Below are 23,475 nucleotides of genomic sequence, written 5' to 3'. Positions count from 1 at the left end.
CAGCATGGTATTTTGGGTAAGATCGAACTTAAATTGATCTGGCAATGTGGCTGACCCTTTGGGGTCAGGAGAACATTTTGGGAAAGGGAATAGAGTTTAAAATAACTTCTCTCTTTACTGGACCTAGTTGTTGACTGGGAACCAGAGACTGAAATGCAGTAAAAGTGCGGTGTAATTTTTTGTTTTAGCTTCTTGATAACCAGTGTGGGGAATCAGAAGCAGTGTTTGTTACTGGTTGGGGAATTTAACTGCAGTTTTACCACCAGTTTAGGAGAATCTGCTCTCCTTTTTGCAGCCTGCTATGACCTTGGCATTTTCAGCTGGGCTACCCTAAGTATGGATGGGTCAACGATAATATCCAGCTGTTATCTTCTTTATCTGCAGATTTCAAACCGTTCTACAGAGGAGGCTAAGTATCATTATTCCCATTTTACAGATAGGGAAACAGACACAGAGCTAAAGCAATTTGCCCACTGTCTGTGTCCCAGTCTAGCATTCTGCCCACTAGACTGCACTAATTCAAGTAAAAGATGCTTCTGTGGGTGACTAATGGAAGCTACACCTAGCATTAGGAGAGCTCCATTAAGTTTAACAGCCTTTCCCAGTAGCTGTACTATGCACATTTAGACGCTTACTGATAAAGAGCCGCTATCCCCTTTTGCTCTTTAGCTGCTGCCACTGTAACACTTCCCCAACTTTGGGGTCTTTCTTTTGGCTGATGAGTCTTTATAGAAAATGTAATGAACAAACTATACAAAACAAACTTTACTTGCAGTCACATCTCAATTTATAGAAAATTGCCACCACTTTACAATAATCAGATAAAATTAAGACATGTACAATTTTTGTCTTGTCCTTCAACATTCTTAATATTTACATAGAAATACTTCCATAAGAAAAAGGAATGTATGGTCTGTTTGACTATTTTTTCTCTTCATTGATTGTATTAAAATAATTAAGAAAATCTTAAATATATCACTTCAGTTTTCATAGAACATAAAAAAAGTCCAAGTAAAAGGCACAATGTGCCCTTCTTTGATGTAAAAAAGATGCAAACACACTACACCATATCCAAAACTAGTAAAAGTTTATGCACAACACATTACAGCTGTTTTTAAAACAAAATAGCTGCTAAAACTACAATTCATGCTTCTGCAATTTCCCTGCAGCAACACATCTCACAAGCATCTAAAACAGTGCAGCTCCCTGGTTTCTTTTAGTTGTTATTGGGTCATCAACTGTTGCTGGAGAAATAATCATATCCCAGATCTCCTAGGGTTGCCAACTTTCTAACTGCTGAAAACCAGATGCCCCTACCCCACTCCTCCTTCCCCCAAAGTCCCGCCTTTTCTCCCACCCTTCCTCCAAGCCCCATCCCTGGTCACTATACTCCCTCCTCCCAGGACTCACCTGTTGAGCTGGCCTGGGAGAAGCTGATGCGGAGCCTAGCTACCTGCCCAATTGGGGCATGGCAGGATGGGGTCAGTCCTCAAAGTGAGGGGCTGGAGCAATCAGGGCATGGCAGGGGTCGGTCCCTGGAGTGTGCTGCTAGGGGCAATCGGGACATGGCAGGGCAGAGGGGGGTGGTTGGTCTCCGGAGCAAGGGGCTGGGGCAATCAGGACACAGTGGGGCAGGAGGGGGCACTCTCCAGAGCGAGGGGCAGGTAAATCAAGTCACAGCAGGGGTCGGTTCCCAGAGTGAGGAGCCAGGAAAATCAGGGCATGGTAAGGCAGGTCAGGGGTCAGTCCCCAGAGTGAGGGGCTGGGGGGGTTAAGGGGTCAGTCCGTGGAGCAAGGCACCAGGGGGGGAAACTGAGGCATGGCAGGGGTCAATTCCTGTAGTAAGGGGCCACGGTACGGAAATCAGGGCACAGTGGGGCAGGGTGGGGGGCCAGGTCCTGGAGCAAGGGGCCAGGGCAATTGGGGCACAGCAGGGGAGGGTGGGGGTCAGTCCCAGGGGCAAGTAAGCGGCCAGTAAGCAAGCAAAGACACATCCGGAAGTGGGGGGAGGGTTGGGAGCGCACACACCCTGGAGCAAGAGCCTGGGGTGGGAAAATCAGGACAGCGGGCAGAAGTCGGTCCCCAGAGCCAGGGAAATCAGAGCCTGGTGGGACGGGATGGGAAGTCAGTCCCCAGAGCAAGAGTCTGGGCCAACTGAGGCACAGCAGGAGGGCAGACAGGATTCCTCCCACACCCGAGGAGGCCGACGGCGATGCCTACCTCTCTGCCAGAGCTGGGTTCTCTGAGTCAGCAGCTAAGCCAAGCAGCTGCTCCAGCTCGTCACACCCCCCAGTGGTGAAGGCCAGTTACTGTGGCTAACTGGACTTTTAGTGTGCTGACCGGACACTGGTTTCCTTTTTGACCAGAGTTTCTGGTCAAAAACCGGACACCTGGCAACCCTAGACTCTCAGCAGCTCAATAGCTTTCTAAACTGAATTCACAGAAGTCCTGTGGCCTGTATTATGCTGGAGGTCTGACTAGATGGTCACAATGGTATTGTCTGGTCTTAAAATCTATGAATAAATCATTTTAATATTAAAATTAAAGAACTGGCAACATATCACATTCAGCATAAATTCGGAGTTTGACATTAGACTAAGCAGTCTTACCTACACAGCTTTCTGAACTAAATTTACACCTTTCTTATTCTGGAACAGCTTTCAACTGCAGATAAGCCCTTAGGAAACAACCTAAGAGTTTTTACTCACAAAAGTTAATATTTTTTTATTAAAAAGATATGAAACGCACAGGCCAATAAAACATATGAGGTACCTAAGAGACCACTATGGCTCATTTGAATTTGGATATTTTATAAACTGATACTATTTAACCAGAGGCCCAGAAATGCTCCAAAATTAATCAAAAATATATTACTGTAATACCTCTACAATACCTAACATGGGCTATGTAATAAAGATTCTTAAGTATAGTTTTCTGAAAAAGTTGTTCAGCTCAAGAGAGTCTATTTATAAACTTAAGTTATTTGACCATTTGTATAGTATCAAGATCAATTTGGTCATATAAATGATTATATTGAAATGAATTTATATTAGCTAGGTCAGAGCAAAGGGGGGTAAGAATGAAGGGGGCAACTATGCAGTTACTGACTTGCCAGTGTAACCGCTTTAATTAACCATATAGCAATCAATTCTCCGCAGTCTGGCTAACAGTACGCTAGTTTCATGAATATTCCAATGTCTCAATTCAGTGGAAAATGTTTAACAGCCAGTATCTACAAAATTATTACATTTCACATTGTTTTATCTCTAGTTGTTGTTTTCTCTAAAAACTGGTGGTACACTCTACTTACCTAAACAGTTGGTTGCATTTTTTAAATAAATACTGAACAGAGCAAATTAACATTCTCCTTACACAGATTTAAAATAAATGGATTTTTTTTTTTTTAAAAGGCAGATTTTTAAAAAAAGATCCTAATTTGACATTAGAATGCTGAAAACCTAAATTCAGTCAGACAGGCTTACACAGGACTGTTACCAAATTTGTAATGAAGTAGTAAGAAAAAAATATTGTTTTTTAGTTTTCCCATAAGTCCAGTACAACATGACCTTTAGCTTCTCAAAACAATCTGAAGGTAAGGTTAAAAGTCTCTAACAAAGCTATTGCAAAAAATAATCTATGTTTTCTTTACTCTTCAATAAAGAATAATAGAAACAGGCTTGTGTGTCTTCCTTCTTCTCATTATTTCATGGTCGTGTACATGCAGTTTCTGATTTAACCCGTTTCAGCAGAATTCATTGTTCATTTTGGGGGTGTGCAGAGAGGGAGCATTTTAGATGATAATCAGTTATTGTCATCATTTTCACTGTCATCAACAACGTTGCTGAGCCTGTCACGACTCCGAATCCTCTTCTGCCTTTTTTCTAATCTTTTCTCAAGCAATGGACGTGTCTCATCATAAAGATAATCGATTATTTCTTTAAAAATGAACAGAACTTTCAGTTTATTTTTCATTGCATTTTGGTCTTTTCATTAGCAAACTGTGTTCTCTCATAAAGGTTTACAAAACTGAACTTACTGTTAATTTCACCAGCAAAAAAAAGTAACAATTGCATTTGTGTGTACTAAAAGTATATGGTGCACTTTTTGCAGACATGCACAAGAAACCTTACCACCATTAATGTTTGCAATGTATCCAGAAGCATGGTATCCGTTTTAGTGATCTCAGAACTTTAACAAAGAGATGTTAATTGTCTAAGCTTAGGGAGCAAGTCAGCAAGCTGGAAATAGAACCAAGAAATCCTGAGACTCTTAAGTCTTCTGTTCTAACCATGAGTTCATTCTGTACAGTCTTTATGACAGACCCAAAAAGGAAGTTTATCTTTTTTAATATCAGAAAGGTATTAAGTGATGGATGCTGTTTAGTGGCAGATTAGGGGACTAGGAACTCAGATTCCTGGGTCCTCTGACTTGCTGTCAATGATTTACCGTGTGACCTTGAGTAAATCCCTTAACCATATGTAAAATGGGGATGATAATACAATCTTACAAGTATTTTGTAAGGCTTAATTATGGTAAGTGCTTTAAGAATGTTGGTTTAAAGGGGTAATGGAAGCATATATTACTGTACTATAAAAATGTTGCAAAAATCTCCACTTAAATGTCTGACGGGTTAAAAAGAAATAATTTAAAATAATCTTTTAATGGCAAACCTCAATGACCTACACCTTTAGGAATTTGGTATCACACCACTGTAATTTGTTTGTACCAATCAGGGCTCAAATTACTTACCAACACCTTTTTTTTCATGCTGTTTCCTTGTTCTCCAGAATCTAGGCTTTTTTTTTTTTTTTTTTCTTTTTAATTAAGTTTCTAGCTGTTAAGTTTGCTGAATTAGCCTTGAAAATGTGACCTTAGTACATGACTGATAGGACTAGTCTACACTTAAAACTTACAGTGACACAGCTGTATTGGTAGAGCTGTGCTGCTGTAAGAATGCTTGTGTAACCGCATTGTGTTGATGGGAGAGAGCTCTCCCGCCGACATAATAAAATCACCTAAACGAGCAGCGGTAGCTGTCTCAGTCGGCGAACGTCTTCCACCGACGTAGTGCTGTCCACACAAACACTTATGATGGCAAAACCTGTTGCTCAGGGTTTGTTTTTTTCACATCCCTGAGCGACAAAAGTTTTGCCAGCATAAGTGCTAGTGTAGACATGGCCATACACTGATGTCTGACTGCATTTGCAGTACTCAAAACGATAACTCTGAGAAGTGTGACCAGCCCTGTTTATCTCATACAGTGGGTGCTAACTCAGATGCCCAGTGATAATACTTTAAAAGCCAACATTGTTAACAGGTTCATGGCTCCTCAAAGCATGCCAGAAAGGAATGGGAAAAGAATATATGAAGATCTGCAAAACGTATGACGACAGCTCATCTTGGCACCATGAGCAAGTTGACTTGGAAAAGTACCACTTCTTCCCACCTCAAGTCAAGAAAGAACCAAGTCCAGGGAGACTAGAAGAGCTCTAGGGAGCATAAACCACATTGCTACCCCTTATGAGAGCCAAGTTCAAGAAACTCAGTGGGGGCATGCATGTTTCATACAGGGCAAGCCAAGCCAACATTGCCCAGTTGAGCCCAGGGGCACATTTGGACTGACTAAGAGGAAGCCAAGCACAGAGACCATGCATGATCATATTTTGAATATCTAGTAGGAGCAGTATCTCCAATGGGTAGAGCTTGGACTGGTAATCATATCAGTGTGCACACATATATATGCTTTCTAAGGAAAGTAGTATTAAAAAGTTCCAAGCCTAAGTCAGCTGGGCGATGCAGACTGATGTTATGAAATGCATCAGTGAATTGGGTGCTATTGTGTAACAATAAATACAAAAATATTAAACAATGATAGAATTTGACTAAGATCATGCACATTCTATAGGGAAAACTGACAGACTGACACACAATGCAACCATAAATACACTAACCGGGAAAAGTCTTTGTGTGCCAAGAAGGGACATTAGTAGCTTTTAACTTGTAAAATTTGGCTTGAACATAGGCTTCAGGAACATCTCTGAAAAGAGAAAGATTCAAAATTAGTGACACAAAATACAGTTGGGAAGTTTCACTATTATAATGGTTTCCATTCATGGGAATGGCCCTTTTCGCTCCAATTAACCAACATCTCTGTGTTAGCTAAGTGTCCTTAAAATCCTTTTGGTCTTTAGAACACTCAATACAGATCCCAAATGAATAAAAATTGTCCAAGACACTTGTCCCTTTAGCGTTAGTACATCAAGGCAAACATGGTATGTTATGAATGTGTACTAAAACAGTAAGTGGGGTTTATAGTGGAAAGCATTTGCCCTTCAAATCCACTGTTGTATGATCTGGAATATACAGTATATGAAGTCCACAGTACTGGGTAATTTTACACACACAGCATCCATTCTGTTCTAATGAAAGACTGCAAAATTACAACTCAATTATCCAATAATTATACTACAATGGTGAAATAAAAATGTCCCCAGTATTACTCATCACAGGCCTTCACATAGAGAACAGCAACTCAGCCTCAGAAAGTAGGCAGTCTTTGTATGCCAATAAAATGGGCTGATGGAAGAAATAGCTTTCTCGCATCTTAAATTTCAACACTGATTCCCAAAGTTTTAGGTTCCAATGCTGCGGAGATCTCTGCAACTGCAGAATCCTATTGAATTTAATAGGACTACAGGAGGCAATATGGGTCTAAACCTGTGGATTCCTTTGTAGCACAAGCCAGATAACCAGTCTGATAAATATTACTTGTATGTGGCCAAATACTGAAAAAATGTTTTTACCCAATTATCTCACGAAGCTCTTCCCAGTTCACTTCGTTAGCATCTTCCACCTTCATTTCATACAATCTGAAAGTCAAAATACAGAAGGAATTTATAGGGAGATCTGAGAAAGCAATTAAATCAATTCTGAGTCTATGTTCCTCTCCCCCATTACAAGTCACAGCACATTTTGGGTTGGTAAAATCTGTGTGCAAGTGTGCTTGTATGTGGAGAGCATAAAACTATGTTAATGCAACATTAAGGTTGCCAAATTAAAACAAAGTTATATAAAAACCTTTACTCCTGCTCACAATAGCATTTTCAAATACTGTTTCATGTGCATTAGCAAAGCTATAGCACTGTCTGTCTATATCCATCTGTTGTCTCTTGTATTACAGATTTAAGGCCCCAGGGGCAGGGACCATCATTTTGTTTTAAGGTGTTTGTACAGTGCCTAGCACAATGGGGTCCTAGTCTGTAGCTAGGTGCTACGGAAATACAAATAATACATGACAATAATAAGAAGTTACGGTGCTAAAGTAGAAGCACTTTATTTAAAGTCCTTCTTTTGAATTGCTCAGATCTCTGTGAAAATTTAATCTATTTGGGCTGAAATTTTCCAGATTGCATGTGCTCTGTTTACAAGAGTAAAAACATATTTCTCCAAGTGCCAGCCACGAAGATTCAGCCTAGGCTCTTTCTGTCTTATGCTTTATTACTGGTAGATAAAGGTGTTGCAAGCCAAATTAGGTCCTCAATAATAATTAACATGCATGCAACTGCCTGTCTTCAGATCATGCTCTCATTCACCTGTGGCAAACCCACTGACGGCACTAGGATTACACAGTTGTTACTGATTGGAATTTAAATAATTCTCTTGATGATGCATGAGATGGAAAAGAACATACAACTTTCTCAGTTTGAGCGGACTGGCTCTGTAGGACTAACAAGAGTAAAAGGAATGGAGAACAAATATGAATCTGAACACACACAAGGAGCAGCTCTGCTGAGCATGAAAGTACTGCTTTTACATAATCAATGCACACTCTAAGTCCCAAGGATAATTATTAGGATGCTTTATAACTGTTTTTCTGTTACAAAATGCCTGTATAAACATTACAGAAACCTAAGTGGGGAACCCAACACCATGGAGTTTACTGTCCTTCGAGTTTAACAATCCAGAAACCTCCCACCTCTTCATTTTTCCTTTACCACATGTACGCCCAATTTTTACTTTACTAGCAGGTTCTTGTCAACCAGGACACTTTAATAACAACCCATGATCCCTAGACAAAAGCTACAGAACACTGCACAAATATGATCCGTACCTTTTAATAAGATTGATTTTGGCTTGTAAACCTTTAGTCCCTCCATATATCTTCTGCCCCTTGGACATCTTCTTTGTTACAACTGAAATCCTTGGGAAAATAAAGACAAGAAAAGAACAATTTCCTATCATGTCAGGAAAAAAAAATCAGGTTTAGGGTTTAAAAAAACATCTATTTTTGTTCCCTGCTAAAATAGAGAGTTATGTGTTTTGTTCATTGTCTTATATAGAACTATAAGCTTTGCTTTTCCCTCTAAGACCCTTTCTCCCCTACCTTTCAAAGGTTTTACCTCTCTTATGAGCTTGCTAACATGTTCTGTAGAGTGAAATTGCTCAGATCTGAGAGGCTCAGTCTAATGCAACATTCAGATCTAGGGGTTTGAATCTCGTCACTTACATCAATGTAATTCCACTCACTACAATGGAATTACTCCAGATTTGCGCTAGCGTAAGGGCAAACTTTGGTTCTAGATCTTCTATTTCTTACAACTTTTACTTCTCCATAATTTCACTAGCAATTTATTTTCATTACTATGATGAAAACAACCAATTGTGCCCTCTGAAGTTGCCTCCTTTCTCTAAAAAAATAATTCAAAATATGTAACACCGCACTGTCACGGACAATAATAGAATAGGCCCGGACCATGCAAAGAATTATGCATGTGTTAACTTTACACGTGAAAGTAGCCCCATTTTTAATTACACATTCTTATGTCTGCAAAATTGGGGCCTCAGTTTGTGCACAGATAAACATAAGGTTTGGAACTGAAAAAGAAGCAAGTCTTTATACACCAACTGATGTGACATCTATTATCACCAGTTATTTAATCAAGCAAACATATGACAGTACATCTAGCTTGGGAAAAGGGGACAGGCAGGAAAGAGAAGTAACCCCAGAAGTGTGTATTCGTACCCAAATCCAAAATAAACCTTACCATTTCTGTTTACACTGTCTCCAATATCTGGTTCCCACTTTAGCTTCTACCTCAGTCCAAGGTATGTTCTTGTAGAGCTTTTCACATTCATCTGAGTTCTCTGCCTGTAGCAAGGAGTCTATTTCTTCCAAATCAGTCCCCTTCCAAACTGTCTCCTGCACGGCTTGAATTAGCTTCTGGGTCTCCTCCTTACTCCAAGGACCAGAATTAACCTCTACATTATTAAATAAAGTTATTGATTTATATAGTACCTCTCACAAGTGAGTAAAATAAAGAGACAGGGGAAAAAAGTGCCTGAACCTGCAACACAGGTGGACAAAGGACAGGTACCAGGAGCCAGGAGCTCCAGACCCATCACTAACTATGTCAGTGGACTTTGGCTAAATTACCTAAACTTTTTGGCTGAAGTTTTCGAAAAGGATACCAAAAATTAGAAGCCTAAATCCATATTCAGGCACACAAATAAATGGCCTGATTTTCAAAAGTGCCAAGCACCCTAGCAATGCCCACTGACTTCAGTAGATGTTGTTGGATACTTGGCATTTTTTAAAAGTTGGGCCACTTTCCATATTTTAAATGCATGTCTTAGGCTCCTGACTTTAGGCATCCATTTTTGATAACTGGCCTCTGTATCAATTTCCCTGTCTGACGAATGCAGATGATACTTGCCTACTCCACACAGGTGTGTTGTGAGGCTTACTTATTGTTTATATAGCACATTATATTGTCAAAGTGCGGTGCAAAGAGATAATTAGGCAAACAAGAAAAAACTGTTATAAGCTAATGCCATCTGTTTCTTGTAGTAACAGCTGGAAAAACAGAAATGGACCTATTACAGAATACTGATTTTTCTTCTCAATATTTGCTGATGAATAAAGTTAAAATTTTGTCACAGTTATTTTTAGTAGAAGTCAGAGACAGGTCAAAGGCAATAAACAAAAATTTGAGGAAGTCCACGACGTGTCTGTGATTTTTACTAAAAATAATGGGGGAAGGGAGCCTGACAGAAGGATGACAGAAGCCTGAGCCCCTTGGGGGGGGATGAGAGGCTGAGCCCCATTGTGGGGGCGTGCCAGCATTCACTGCCGCAGTGGCTGACAGTTCCAGAGCTGGTGGCTCAGAGCTCTGGGGTCTTGGAGCTCTGGGGCCCCTGCTGGCTGACAGCTCTAGTCCCGCCATCCTAGGCACAGAGCTGAAGCTGAAGGGAAAATGCCACACAGGCATTCGGTGACAAAATCTTATCCTTACTGATGAATTACAGTGCAGTTTCAAACAATGGCAACTCCTCAAACATTCTGCATGAGAATATGGGAACTAGAGTGTACGAGTGTGAAGGTGTATATATGTGGAGGGGGAGAGAGATTCAATTATTGCACTGTTTGGGTTTCAATCTCAATTTAATTTCTCCAGAAAATAGGTTTACTTGACTTTTCATTAGTACTAAATTGAAAACATAACTGGAACACTTGTACAGTAGCTAGTGTATACATAATTACCTATTTGTGCTAACTGGAGATAGGGTCCCATTTTTGCAATGGACAAACGGGGGGAGTGACACACACTAATGTATCTCCTTTTTAACATCAGCCACTGTGTTACAAAAGCTTCCTAGTGAACATTTTTATTGCTATCCCATGAAGCAAGGAAAATCTTTCCACTTTCCAGGTTAGAGGTACCAAAAAAATAATTCTTCTCATTTCTGGGAAACAGCTAACCAAAAAAATATACTTAGCCATTTCTTTGGCTAAAGGAACTACAGCCAGCTGAATCTGTATTAAGTATAATGTGAAAGTGCAAATGCTATACTTCCCTGTATATGGAAATTACAGCTATTCCATAGCTCAGGAATACCATTATATACATTATGCAATAAAACGGTTGATTATGTTTAGTTAGTCCTGTGAACAGTTGATTAAAATAAATAGTTCATGGGTCATTCCATGCCAGGTAATGCTCTGTTTCACATATAGTGTGGCAACCTGTGACTCCTGAGTAAGCAGGTGAACAGATAAGAGGAATCTGATACACCAACAGATTACTATTTTAGCCACACTATTTCCTTCCATTTCTTTCTTCCTCATCAGATCCGGAAACTCTACACAAAACCCTTGGCAGAGAACAGTGCGACAGCAAAAGAAATTTGGCGCACTAAATTGTATTCTTTTGCTATTTGCTCGCCTGTCAGAACGGTGGCCTTGTACATGAACATTTAGGCGGGGTTAGTCAAAGGAGCCTAAAATGGTAGGTGACCCAAGGCCCATTGAAAGTCCATGAGAGGCCTTGTCTACACTAGAAAAATAAGTTGACAGAAGAGATGTCGACTTCCAGCCACCGCTATAATTACAGCAGTGGCTCATGTCCACACTGCTCTCCTTGGGTCGGTGGAGTGCGTCCTCACCAGGAGCACTTCCACCGATCCAAGGGGCAGCTGAGAGACCCATCTTTCTACATGGATATTGCATCACCCTAGCTCTGCCGACAAAAGCCCTACATCGCTCGTTGAGGTGGTTTTATTTTGTTGAAAAAACAGCAGTTTTGTCGGGGGAGGAATGAGGGGATGACTGTAGTGTGTACACCACCACTGCTTTTGTCGACAAAACTCTCTAGTGTAGACCAGGCCAGAGTTAGGCAATGAGGGCCAAATTGTCACAGGTATTGACGTACCTAATAATGCAGATAGGTAAACTGTGAAAATCTTACTTAGGCACCTATCTGCATTTTTAGGCATCTATATACCTTTGACAATCTGGCCCAACTGCCTTAGACTCCTTTGGTTTTCTGGTTTAAGTCTATCTAAATCAAAAGCCCGTCAATCCAGACTTTGGTCTCATTTATTCAATAAATGTCCAAAACAAAGCTGAAAACTGAAGGTTAAAATCTTGCATCACTTTATCTCTGTGCCTCTTATTAGATGTGCTTGTTCTTATCAATTTCATAAGAAAATTTAGTTAGATATATTCATGTAGGCAGGGACTGATGAAATTCATCCTAGGATATTTAAAGAACTAGCCAAAGCAATCTGCGTGAGGTCCCAGAGGACTGGAGAAGAACAAACGTAGCACCTACCTTTAAAATAAGGGAAAAAAAGGACCAGAGAATTATGACTGGTCACCCTAACTTCGATTCCTGGAAAGATACTTGAACAAATTATTAAACAAGCAATTTGTAAGCATCTAGAGGATAATAGGGCTAAAAGGAATGGCCAATGTGGATTTGTCAAAAATAAGTAATGCCAAGCCAACCTAATATCCTTCTTTAACAAGGTTACTAATTAGTGGATGGGGGGGAAGCAGTAGACATATCTTTATTTTAGTAAAACTTTTGTTACAGTCCTACATGACATTCTCATAAATAAACTAGGAAAATGTGGTCTAATGAAATACATACAAGGTGGGTGGCACAACTGATTGAAAGACCAAACTCAAAGAGTAGTTATCAATGGTTTGCTGTCAAACTGGAAGGACATATCTAGTAGGGTCCCACAGGAGTTAGTCTGTTCTGGACTACTATTTAATAGTTTCATTAATGACTTGGATAATGGCATGGAGAATATGCTTATAAAACCTGCAGGTAAAATCAACTTGGGAGGGTTTGAAAACACTTTGGAGGATAGGATTATAATTCAAAAATTTACTTATCAAAACTGGAGAAGTGGTCTGAAATCAACAAGATAAAATTCAGTAAAGCCAAGTGCAAAATACTACACTTAGGAAGGAAAAATCAAATGCACAACTACAAAATGAGGAATAAATGGTTAGGTGGTAGTACTGCTGAAAAGGATCTCGGGGTTATAATATATCAAAAACTGAATATGAGTCAATAATGTGATGCAGTTGTGAAAATGGCTAATTATCATTCTGGAATGCATTAACAGGAGCGTCATATGTAAAACAAGGGAAGTAACTGTCCCACTCTGGTCAGGCCTAAGCTGGAGTACTGTGTCCAATTCTGGCACTTCAGGAAAGATGTGGACAAATTGGAGAGGGTCCAGAGGACAGCAACAAAAATGTTAAAAGGTTTAGAAAAGCTGACCTATTGGGAAAGGTTGAGAAAAGAAGACTGAGGGGGGACCTGATAACAGTCTTCTGATATGTCAAGAGCTGTTATAAGGAGAGTGGTGATCAATATTCTCCATGTCCACTGAACGTAGGACAAAAAGTTAAGTGTTTAATCTGTAGCAAGAGAGATTTAGGTTAGAATAGATATTAGGAAAATCTTTCCAGTCAAGCTGTGGAATAGGCTTCCAAGGGACGTAGTGGAATCCCCATCACTGGAGGATTTAAAACAGGTTAAAAAAACACCTGTCAGGGACGGTCCATCCAGTGTTGTTGTAGCTATGGTCCCAGGATATTAGAGAGACAAAGTGGGTGAGGTAATATCTTATATTGGACCACTTCTGTTGGTGAGAGAAACAAGCTTTCGATCTTATACAGAGCTCTTCTTCAGATCTGGGAAATGTTCTAGGGTGGTCTAGATTTACTTGGTTCTGCATCAGAGCAGGGGGCTGGACTTGATGACCTTTTGAGGTCCCCTCTAGCTCTACATTTCTAAGATTCTGTGCACCTAAAAGAGTGATTTTGAAAAGCAAGAACCCATGCAACCCACAGAAAAAAGCAAACAACCCCCTGAACTGTTCAATGCATAGCATCCAAAACAGAGACTAAAAATACTTGCTAGAATAGTAGCTTAAAACGTGAATAGTTATTTTTAAATGATGCATATTATGTCTTACGGGACTTAATCTGAGAATACTTCATAGCAACCGAGAGGGTACTGCGGGACATCAACTCAGAAATTTTCTTCCAGTTGTTGCCATGTATAGCATGGTACTTCTTTAATTTTTCTTTTTCCTCTTCAGAATACCTAAGATAGCAAAAAGTAAGCAGCTTCAAATCACAAATCCAAACCACCCCAGGTTGCTTTAGAGGAACATCAACTTTAAAAAGTCTGAAAAGATACCTGCTATTGTTATAAGCAGTATTTTGAAACAGACACACTCTCTCTCTAGTCTTACACTTACAGGAATATTAGTTTATTTATTCTGTGCATTTGACCGTACTGAGAATAAAGACATTCCCCTGTACAGTCAGTCTCCACTGTTCGTGTGAATGAAGCAACAAGGTAGAAAAAAATATTTTAGAGTAGAAAACGTGATTGTAAAACCACAGAATTGGCAGAGGAACTTGGACAGAGGCAGTACTCAGAGATTACACCTTATTCACGCAGTCATTATGAGACATGGAATTTTCAGACTACAGAACTCAACCTTTTTTTTAAAAAAAAAAGGAAAAATCCAATCAGCAACAAATTATACATGCCACATTTTGTTTTTGAATGAATCCAAACTGACTGCAACTATAAGAGAGATTCTTCTAATGCAATATCAAACCCATCAAAAGATGTGTGCTGTCTAAGATACCCCCCTCTCTTCTTGTTCACACAAACAGAGTAGCAATCACAACAGAAATTCCGGAGTCCAAACTCATAACAGGGCATTCTCCGAGAGACCCTGTGATGCTGTATGATTGAATATGACCATTTAGATCATTGATATTACCACTGTTACACAATTGCAACCTACTTGTACAAAGTATATCATGTAAGATGTCAATGGAAAAGTTATGATTTGCTAAGAACGATTATCTTTGTATCATCTTTGTATCTCAAGTTATGAATATTGGCCATGGACTTATATCTTACATGTGTCATATTCCTGGATAACATCCACCGGATAAGTTTTATATCAAGACCAGACAGCTATGTGTTGATGGTCCATTAAGGACACTTCACTCTAACAATGGTCTGGAGAAGAAACTCATCCGACCAGTAAGCCTTCCTGTGGACACCTCAGCAAGAATATGGGCAATGGCTGCCCCTGTGAATCATAAAAGCATGTAAGGACATATGATATGCTCATGTGACCCTGGGCTCCATCTTGGGCCACTAATTTTCCACAAACAGAAGTGTTGAGCTTTGGGACAGTAAAATTCCATGGATATGGTAGAGGATACAAAAGGATCCTTGAGAGCGCTTCATTTTTGTCTTCATTTCCCTGGACTGGATTTCTAACAAACCCTATACAAAAAAAAATGATGACTCACAACCTGTTTGGGTAATTCCAGAGAGATTTTTGCAAGATAGCATTTTATTCCATCACTGCTATTATCCTGAGCTATGAACACTGAAATATCACTTGTATGTTTATGATCTATTAACCATTTATAACTCTTTTTTTCTTTTCTTTTCTTATTAAAGTTTTAGTCTTAGTTACTAAAGGATTGGCATCAGCAGGATTACTGGGTAAAATCTAAATTATATACTGACCTGGCTAAGTGTCTGATCCTTTGGGATTAGAAGGACCCTATATTTGATTAAATTGGTTTTCAGTAACCACTCATCATAGAGTCTAGTGTCTTGGTGATGAGCCCAGGCTGGCATGCCTAAGGAGACTGCATTTTTTACTTCTTGTAGTGAGATGAAAGTTCTCTTTGCTACTGGCTTGGTATAATTTAATGACAGAATAATCACCAGTTTGAGGTGAGTCTGCCTTATTTCTCAGTCGTGTGTCCTGAATTTGGCATTCTCAACTGTGACCCACTGAGACACGGTGACAGACCCTCAATTCTGAGATGCACTTCTTCCCATTCTGCCAAAACCCCAGATTTTGTAGCCTTCCATACATGCTGCAAGACCCAACTTTTTGCTCAGATATTTGTGTAGGGGTTAGATTTATGGCAGGACAGGGTGTTTCATTACTTGGGAGTTACAATATAATAGTCATGGGATAGGAATTAATTAGGACTGGTCAGCAGAACAGTGTAAATTCATTATTGTGTATTAGTTACTGGAAAGTTCTCTCACATCAGGGGAGGGTAGGGGCCCTCTTAGTAAATATGTTTTAAAAACTGAAATAAATTAGTGTGTGAATAGCTGAGACAATTTATGAATTCAGACACTGCCTGTTTTATTTTCTTACCTCCCTTTATAGTTGTTTGGGTCAAACATCTTCCTTGCCCGAAAATATACCAGTTTCCAGGGCCGTGGAATCCCCTCAGCTGCAAGACAAATAAAACGGTTTTAAAATGTACTTCACATAGAGAAAAAGCTACTGAGGAAAGTAACATAACATAGTAAAGAAAAAGGTATCAGTGATTTTATACAATCAGTGTACAAACACATTCTATGGTGCTGAAGAAAATGGAAGAAAAAAGGAGTAGGGACCAACTTGAATTGAATCTCCTGAATAGTTTCATCAAACAGTAAATACAAGATAAATGTAGCATGAAAAATCATTTAGAAAAGCATTAAGTAAAGAGATAAAAAAGACAAATATGAATAAGTATGTTATTTGAAGCATCCACTTTTTGAAGAGAAAATGTGGTTTGACCCTGTTTTCTAGAACACATGAAAGAGGGGCTTAAGCAAGTAATTTGGGAAATCATCTACTGCGCTGTATATAAAAGTTCAATAGTTAATTTTCCAAGATGTGAACAAAGCAAAGAAATTAGATACACAAACATTTTGACTATCTTCCTCTTTTAGTAATCTAATTCCTTCTGTTTTAGGCCAATACTGTGCATGGAATTTGCCATCTTATCATTTGCACTGAGAACAATACACTGCGAACAATGGTTAAGATTTTCAAAGCAGTCTAAGGGATTTAGACTCGTATCTACCATTAATAAGCCTTCTAGATTGCTTTGAAAATTTCAACCAGTTAATCTTGGCACAAATTGCACTTTTAATCATAATGGCCTTAAAAATCAGTCAACCTTGCTAGCTGGGATGAAGCTGAATCCTAACCTCCAACCCCATCATCAATCAACACAGGTATTCACAACTGCATAAAAGATATTTTACTAACTATATTTAAGTTCAGAATTGTGTTTGCATCATTTTAATCAGATTTACAATTGAACATTTTTAAACAACAGATCATTTTACAAGACATGCAAATGATGCCGCCATATACTGGAGGGCAGAATCCATCTACCTAAAGGGGGACTATAATTAACTCACCAATCTTCATACAGAAAGCGTATTTTATTTTCAAATTGGAGATGGCTACTTTCTCTTCTGGGTACCGGTAGGTAAATAATAGTTTCTCTGCATTCTCTATTCCTGTAAGTGATAAAAAGTCTTCAACATTCTTCCGTATCTGACTATTTTCCTTCTCAGAAAACCTGCCAAACTTGATAGGCATACCTAGAATAAACAACAAGTTATATTTAGGAAAACAAAACTCAATCAACTCCTCATTTGTATTACATCTTGAAAAGACAAGTTTAGAGTAAATTTTGGCAATCAAATGATAAGATAGAAATTCACAGAGAAAGGGAGCAATGATGGATGTTTTAGATGTATCCTCTTAATTATAATTTCGGTGCTAGGTTAATGTGCACCAAGAAAGACTGAAATAAGAGAAAAATGGAACTGGGGAATAAGCATATGACAGAGCTATGTATAGATAGAATGCAACTATCATTTTCAATAGAATATAATGCAGAACAAGGAAACAATATTCAGACAGTAAATGTTTTAACATCCTAAAGAAATAATCTAGCTGGAGTTAAGTCAGGTTTTTTCATCTTTCTGTTAAATAATTTAAATCTGCTGCTATTACACTGGAATGTGAAGCTGTGATTGAGTCTCTTGCATTTCAATTTCTAGAAGCCAGATACTCTGGACATGAAAGGCTCTGTATAAAATCTTATTTTTTATTCTCCTCTATCCAATTACTTTCAGTCCCCCATTCAGTACAGTGTCCTCCTGGGAGCTCACCTTGTTCTTTAAACCTTTTAAACCTGCTCAGGTCTCTCGTAATCATCTTTAGGACTGATTTTTCTGACATTGTCCACACTTTAGGAATAAACTCCTCCAGTTCCCGTTTTGCAGTCTCCAAATCCATTGCTGAACACATGGAAGTTTCAAAGGACTCTTCATCATCCATCATAGAAATCTCAGATTCTGCAAATCCAAGGGAGCAAACATCCAGGTCTTCCTCATTTTCAATTGCTACAGACTCTGGTAACCTGGTAAAGAGAACAATATATAGCTCAATGGTGCAGATGATTATCAGCCTCTTCTTCAAGCAAAGAGTAAGGCCTGCTTATCACTAGAGTGTTTTGTCGAAAAAAAGTCAGCTTTTTTTGACAAAATATTGCTGGTGTACACGAAATCATCCTCCCCCGCCAACAAAAGTGCCATTGTTTTGGACAAAAACAAACCACCTCGACAGAGGTTTAGGGCTTTTGTTGGCATAGTTAAGGTGACGCAATGTCAATTTCTCAGCTGTGTAATTGACAAGGCTGCCCCGGTGGAGAGCAGGTAGAAAAGCTCCCTGACTTCTTGCCCTGCTTCTAGCCGGGACCAGGAACCAGCTGACCCGGCTTGCAGCAGCCTAGGCTTCTCACCCCTGCTCTCCACTATGAGCCAGTGTCAGAAGTCTGGGAGCTTCTCCAGGAGCTCCTGCTGGGGGCAGCCTTGTCAATTACATGGCTGAGCCAGGGCTCTCAGCTCCACACATTGTCCCTTAGGTCGGTGGAAGTGCTCCTGGTGAGGACACACTCCACCAACCAAGGACAGCAGTGTGGACATCAGCCACTGCTAGCGGTGGCTGTAAGTCAATATATATTATGTTGACCTATTTTTTTAGTATGGATAAGGCCGAAGGAACTATATTTCAAGCCTCATCCCAACCCTATCCAACCTTACAATATTGCTGTAATTCCATTAAGGAATTCTGATAACAAAGCTTGATCAAATCGTTTGTCAAGGTCATCAGAATCCCCAACACATAAATGTAGCTTATATCCATAGACATTTTGAAGGAGGTACTAAGAGAGATGCTGTAGACTTAAAATGTTTCCCTTTCTTTCTGTTACTAATACCTTTGATTATTTATAGTGAAAGAATTTTTAGAACATATTTTACTTCACTGAATGCAGAAGCTCAGTTAACATGGTGATGGAAAGCAGTAGAAATAATGAGACAGAGAAATTTCAAGCCTTACTTTCTCTTAGCTTCTAAGGTTGCTTGTTCAGAGTGTGATTGACTTCCCTTTTTAATCTTTCTAACTGGTGCCATGGTTTCTTCAGAACAGCCATTATTACCCTCTGAAGTAACCTTAGAAACATCAGCAGCCACATCCAGAGGATTTTCATCCAATACTACAGAAATCTTTGTCATATCAGTCTTGTCTTTTTTGGAAGATTTTCTATTTTTATGGGGGTTTTTGGGCACTACTGAGGTGCTCCTTTTAGTAGGTGAATCTAACATCGTAACCTCATCTTTTGTCTTTTGAGAGGAGGTAGAATTTTGTTCTGAATAAGACAAAAACGATGATGCAAAAGTTTCATCTGTGGATTCTTGTGTATCACAGGGGCTAGTCTCTTTTCTCTTTTTTTGGCTTCTGCAGTCATTTCCAAATGCATACAAGTCAGGCAGTTCATTTACCTCATCCTGCTTTTCTGACAAATTCTTTTTTCTTTTTTTCTTCTTAGCAGCTATATTTACATAAACACAATCAACACTCTCCAAAGAAGTGTCCATCTTTTGCAGGTTATCAGCATTATCTTGGTTCACATGGATACAAAACAAATTATTTTGCTCCTCCTCATTATCACTATGTTTCCGTTTCTTTTTTTTCTTTTTCTTTTTGGAAGTATTTATTACAGTTTCATTATTAATTTCACAATTCACACCAATACAAGAATCATCTAGCCAGGTGTCTTGTTTCTCTTGCTCGGTTTTCTTTTTTTTTGATTTCTTTACATGAACATCAATGTCCTGGGAAGCTTGATCTTCAAAGAGCAAAGGAGAACGAGGGCAAACTTCCACACTCTGCATGCATATCTTTTTGTTGCTTTCAAGGCTCTCACTATGTTCTCTGTTTTTCTTCTTCATCTTTAATATAGAGTCCAGGACACAAAAATAAGTTGTGCTTGCTTCTTATGTCTGCTTCACTTTCCTTTAATAAAAAGAAAAGGTTTACTTAAGTGTTATAATTTACACAAGTAAACTTCATGAAAGTCAACAACATGCAATGAGATGCTATCTTGATAAATCTTCACATCACCACCATTTAATAGAGTTACATGGAGAAAAACAAGGATATTTAAAATTACCACTGGCACAACTTCAGAGTCATTCAGTTTACCTAAAGAACCAAAACATTTAAGCTGTTATGCTTTCAAGTGCAATTTTACTTTGAAAAGTGACTAGGTAAAAATTGGTCCAATAAAAGATATTACCTCACCCACCTTGTCTCTTTAGGTAAAAGTAGTACATTCTTATTCAACAGATGTGCTCCCAGCTTGTATTCATTTCATGTTATATCTCCTTACTATAGTGACAAAAATAATTTTTATTGATAATTACTATCAGCCCTAACTTGACCAACAGAGTTATGGAAAAGAGCTGAATTCTATCCTGGCTCAAGCATCATTAAAAGAAATCTAAATCAGAAAAGTAAACCAAATTCTGCCCTCAGTCACATCTCTGACTGCTTTTGTCTGGGCTAGGAAAAGTGGTGGAGCTTGGCTTACACACGCCAGCTAAACTCGACCTAAACTTGACTATTTTTACCAGAGAAGACAAATTCATTGGTGAAGACCAAAAAATGACACATTATCGAAGGCAGACTTTGGATTACCAAATTTCCATTGCTGGTAATGATGTGCCCACATGCACGCATATACCACAAAACCCAGGTGGATAAAAATAGTTGAATTTTGTATTTAAATTGAATTGCTTTAATTTGTTATTTAAATTATAATAAGTTTTCTTCTTAAAACTACATCGGTTTAAAATGAAATCTGAATTTAATAAAAAATATGTTACGGCCTAAACCTTTTATAATATGGTTGTAAATATGAAATATGTTTTGAGAAGAGAAATTATTGTATTCCAAACATTTAAGATTGTTTTGTTTAATAAAAATAAATGTTATATGCTGTTTTGTCTGTTTAATTAAAATCCACTTACCATCCTAATGCAGCCTGACACAAATCATGAACAAAAAGTTAATTATCTAGTAAATAAGCAATATATAAGCAATATATCATTCACCATTTTCTAACATAATAAATATGTACAGTTAATAAGAATCTGAAAACATTAAGCTACATAATTGCTTAAATAAATTTATATAGTTATAGTGTACTCTCCTAGGTACCAAAAAAGATGTACCAAATCTATTGTAAAAGCTCTATCTAGTTGTAAATCAACACTGATACCTTACATGGCATATCTTGTAAGATTCACTGCAATCTTGTAATATTGGTATCAATGTTACAAATGGTCACACCTATTCCACACAGCCACCATTCTGTGGCAGGCGGCAGCCAGGGAGAATGGCAGGGCTGAACCACATGCCCACCCTAGTGAAGCAAGTTACTGTGTTAAAGCTAGTGCTGATTCCTCCCATAGTTCCATCCCCAGCTGCATTTACCTCCACATCAAGGACCTCGGGTCTGGTGTCCCAATAACATTCCGCCCCGGACTCATTATGCTTTCTGCCCACATCCCTTGCCCCCCACTCACCCCGATTCCTCCCTTCTCCCCCACTTGCTCCCCCCGCCCCAACCCTCCCTCCATCCCTCCCCCACTGCCCTCAACCCTCCCTCCTTCCCCCCACTCGCCCACCTCACTGCCCCCAACCCTCCATCCCTGCCTCCCTCCCCCCACTCACCCCAACCCTTCATCCATCCATCCCGCCCTCCCCCCTCCACTCGTCCTGTTCACTCCCCGCCTCCCCACCCCACTGCCTCCAACCCTCTCGTTCCCCCCAATCCTCCCTCCCGCATCGCCGTCCCGCCTCCTACCAATCACCTCGCCCCTAGCCCTATTGCAGGCCCCAGCCCGTACCTGGCCGGCTCAGCCGACGGCAGGACACACACCGGGCACCTCTCCGCCCCGAACCCTCACGCTCCCTCCCGGAAGCGTCCGTCACCATCGCACTTCCCCCGGGCCTGCGGGGCCGGAAGTGTTCTCACCGAGTTCCGCTGCCCCCCACCCCGACCGGAAGTGTCCGCTGCCGGAGCCGGACCTGAGGAGGACCGGAGCCGAGTCTCCCAGTCGTGCGGACGTGGGCCGGCAGGGCGCTGGCAGGGTCCTGCCGCCGCACCTGCTCCCTAGCGAGCTGGGCCCGGCCTGCGGGGCTCCCCCTGGGCCCTTCCCCCGAAACCGGGTGAGCTCGGGCCGCGCCAGGGTTCCCTTCCCCCGTGGCAAGCCAAGCCCACCGTGGTCCCGCCTGGGGCGCTGCTGCCAGGGGCTGGCTGCGGTCGGTGGCCGTCGGCTTGGTTCCAGGGGAAACCTGCACAGCCCCAGTCCCACCGAGTCCTTGGTACGCCTGCCTCCCCCCCCCCCCCACACACACACCCCGCCCCTTCGATTGGCATGAGCCTAACAACCGGCCTGGGGAACTGCCTGCAGACAGACTGGGACACGGACTCGTCTGCTTTTAGTGGCCCAAAAGCTGTGCTTAACCATTTCCGTTCTAGGGCTGTGTCAGCAACTCAGGTGAGAAAATGGGTAGTGACGTGTACATTGGCCAAACCAGACTGTCACTACGCAAAAGAATAAATGGACACAGATCAGACATAAAAAATAGAAACATCCATAGACCAGTTGGAGAGCACTTCAGTCTCCCAGGACACTCTGTAAATGACTTGAACGTTGCCATGCTTTTACAAAAAAACTTCAAAAACAGACTTCAGAGAGAAACTGCTGAGCTTGAACTGATCTGCAAACTTGACACTATTAAACTGGGTTTAAACAGGGATTTGGAATGGCTATCTCATTACAAGAAGTAATTCTCACCTCCTAATCAGTGGTTGTGAATAGACCTCAACTACTTCCCCATTGTTGTTCCTTAAACTTGGATGTATATATATACCTGTCTTTTGATTCCTATTTCTTACATCTGAAGAAGTGGGTTACAGCCCACGAAAGCTTATGCCTACAAAAATTAAATTTGTTAGTCTTTAAAGTGCTACAGGACTCTAATTTGTTTTTGTTTGTTTGTTTGTTTGTTTTTTAATAAGAGATGTTAAGTTGTCAGAGCAATCAGATACATGCAAATGATTTGAAAGTCTGTATATATCAGGTTTTCAGTAGAATTGTGGAGTATGCAGGCTTGTATATTTCCTCTGGTGTACATCCAGTACCTGGTCCTGGATGGGTCTTAGTCCTTTGTTTCACAGCTTCAGTTGCAGATAAATTGATCAGAGGTAGGAAGCAGGAATGAAGAAAGACTGAAGGACAGGATGGTGAAGGTGTGGGGTGCAGCTGCCTTTTATAGTGGATTACCACGTGTCTTGTTCTTTCAAACACAAGTAGTCAGCAGCATATGATATGGCATGAAAAAGCTGCAGAAAATTCAGAGAGAGTCCCTGTCCATAGTGCATGTTCTTACATGTCCTCTTGACTC

At 40.1% G+C, this 23,475-nt stretch overlaps 1 protein-coding gene across 3 annotated transcripts; it reads right to left on the bottom strand.

Moving 5' to 3' along the window:
- Nucleotides 1-775: 775 nt before the first annotated feature.
- TTF1 (transcription termination factor 1) lies at nt 776-21,992 on the bottom strand. Of its 3 annotated transcripts, none has more exons than XM_067541906.1 (11): nt 21,912-21,992; nt 19,057-20,013; nt 17,826-18,076; nt 17,064-17,249; nt 16,021-16,099; nt 13,777-13,907; nt 9,045-9,258; nt 8,111-8,200; nt 6,804-6,869; nt 5,952-6,037; nt 776-3,935 (listed from the first exon to the last, which is right to left on the bottom strand). In XM_067541906.1, exons 2-11 carry the CDS (start codon nt 19,947-19,949, stop codon nt 3,802-3,804), a joined length of 2,130 nt encoding a protein of 709 aa, XP_067398007.1. In that variant the 5' UTR covers nt 19,950-20,013; nt 21,912-21,992; the 3' UTR covers nt 776-3,801. The 3 variants fall into 3 exon arrangements, with proteins under 3 accessions (XP_067398007.1, XP_067398009.1, XP_067398008.1); XM_067541908.1 differs by having other exon boundaries at nt 17,064-17,165; XM_067541907.1 differs by lacking the exon at nt 21,912-21,992 and adding an exon at nt 20,306-20,525.
- Between the last annotated feature and the right edge of the window lie 1,483 nt (nt 21,993-23,475).

Source organism: Emydura macquarii, unplaced genomic scaffold (assembly GCF_026122565.2).
Source record: "Emydura macquarii macquarii isolate MOO-44397 ecotype Brisbane River unplaced genomic scaffold, CSIRO-AGI_Emac_v2 contig_691, whole genome shotgun sequence".
In the NCBI taxonomy this organism is placed as follows: Eukaryota; Metazoa; Chordata; order Testudines; family Chelidae; genus Emydura; species Emydura macquarii.
The sequence above is the reverse complement of the archived record's forward strand: the minus strand, read 5'-3'. Positions and strand labels throughout refer to the sequence as shown.

Excerpts from the sequence above, each read along its gene's own strand:
- TTF1 (XM_067541906.1), bottom strand. The coding sequence starts at position 19,949 with ATGAAGAAGAAAAACAGAGAACATAGTGAGAGCCTTGAAAGCAACAAA. Across the intron at positions 8,201-9,044 it reads AGACAGTGTAAACAGAAATG|GATTTCAGTTGTAACAAAGA; the intron begins GTAAGGTTTATT and ends TATTTTCCCAAG. Across the intron at positions 6,038-6,803 it reads GAGCTTCGTGAGATAATTGG|AGATGTTCCTGAAGCCTATG; the intron begins GTAAAAACATTT and ends TTCTCTTTTCAG.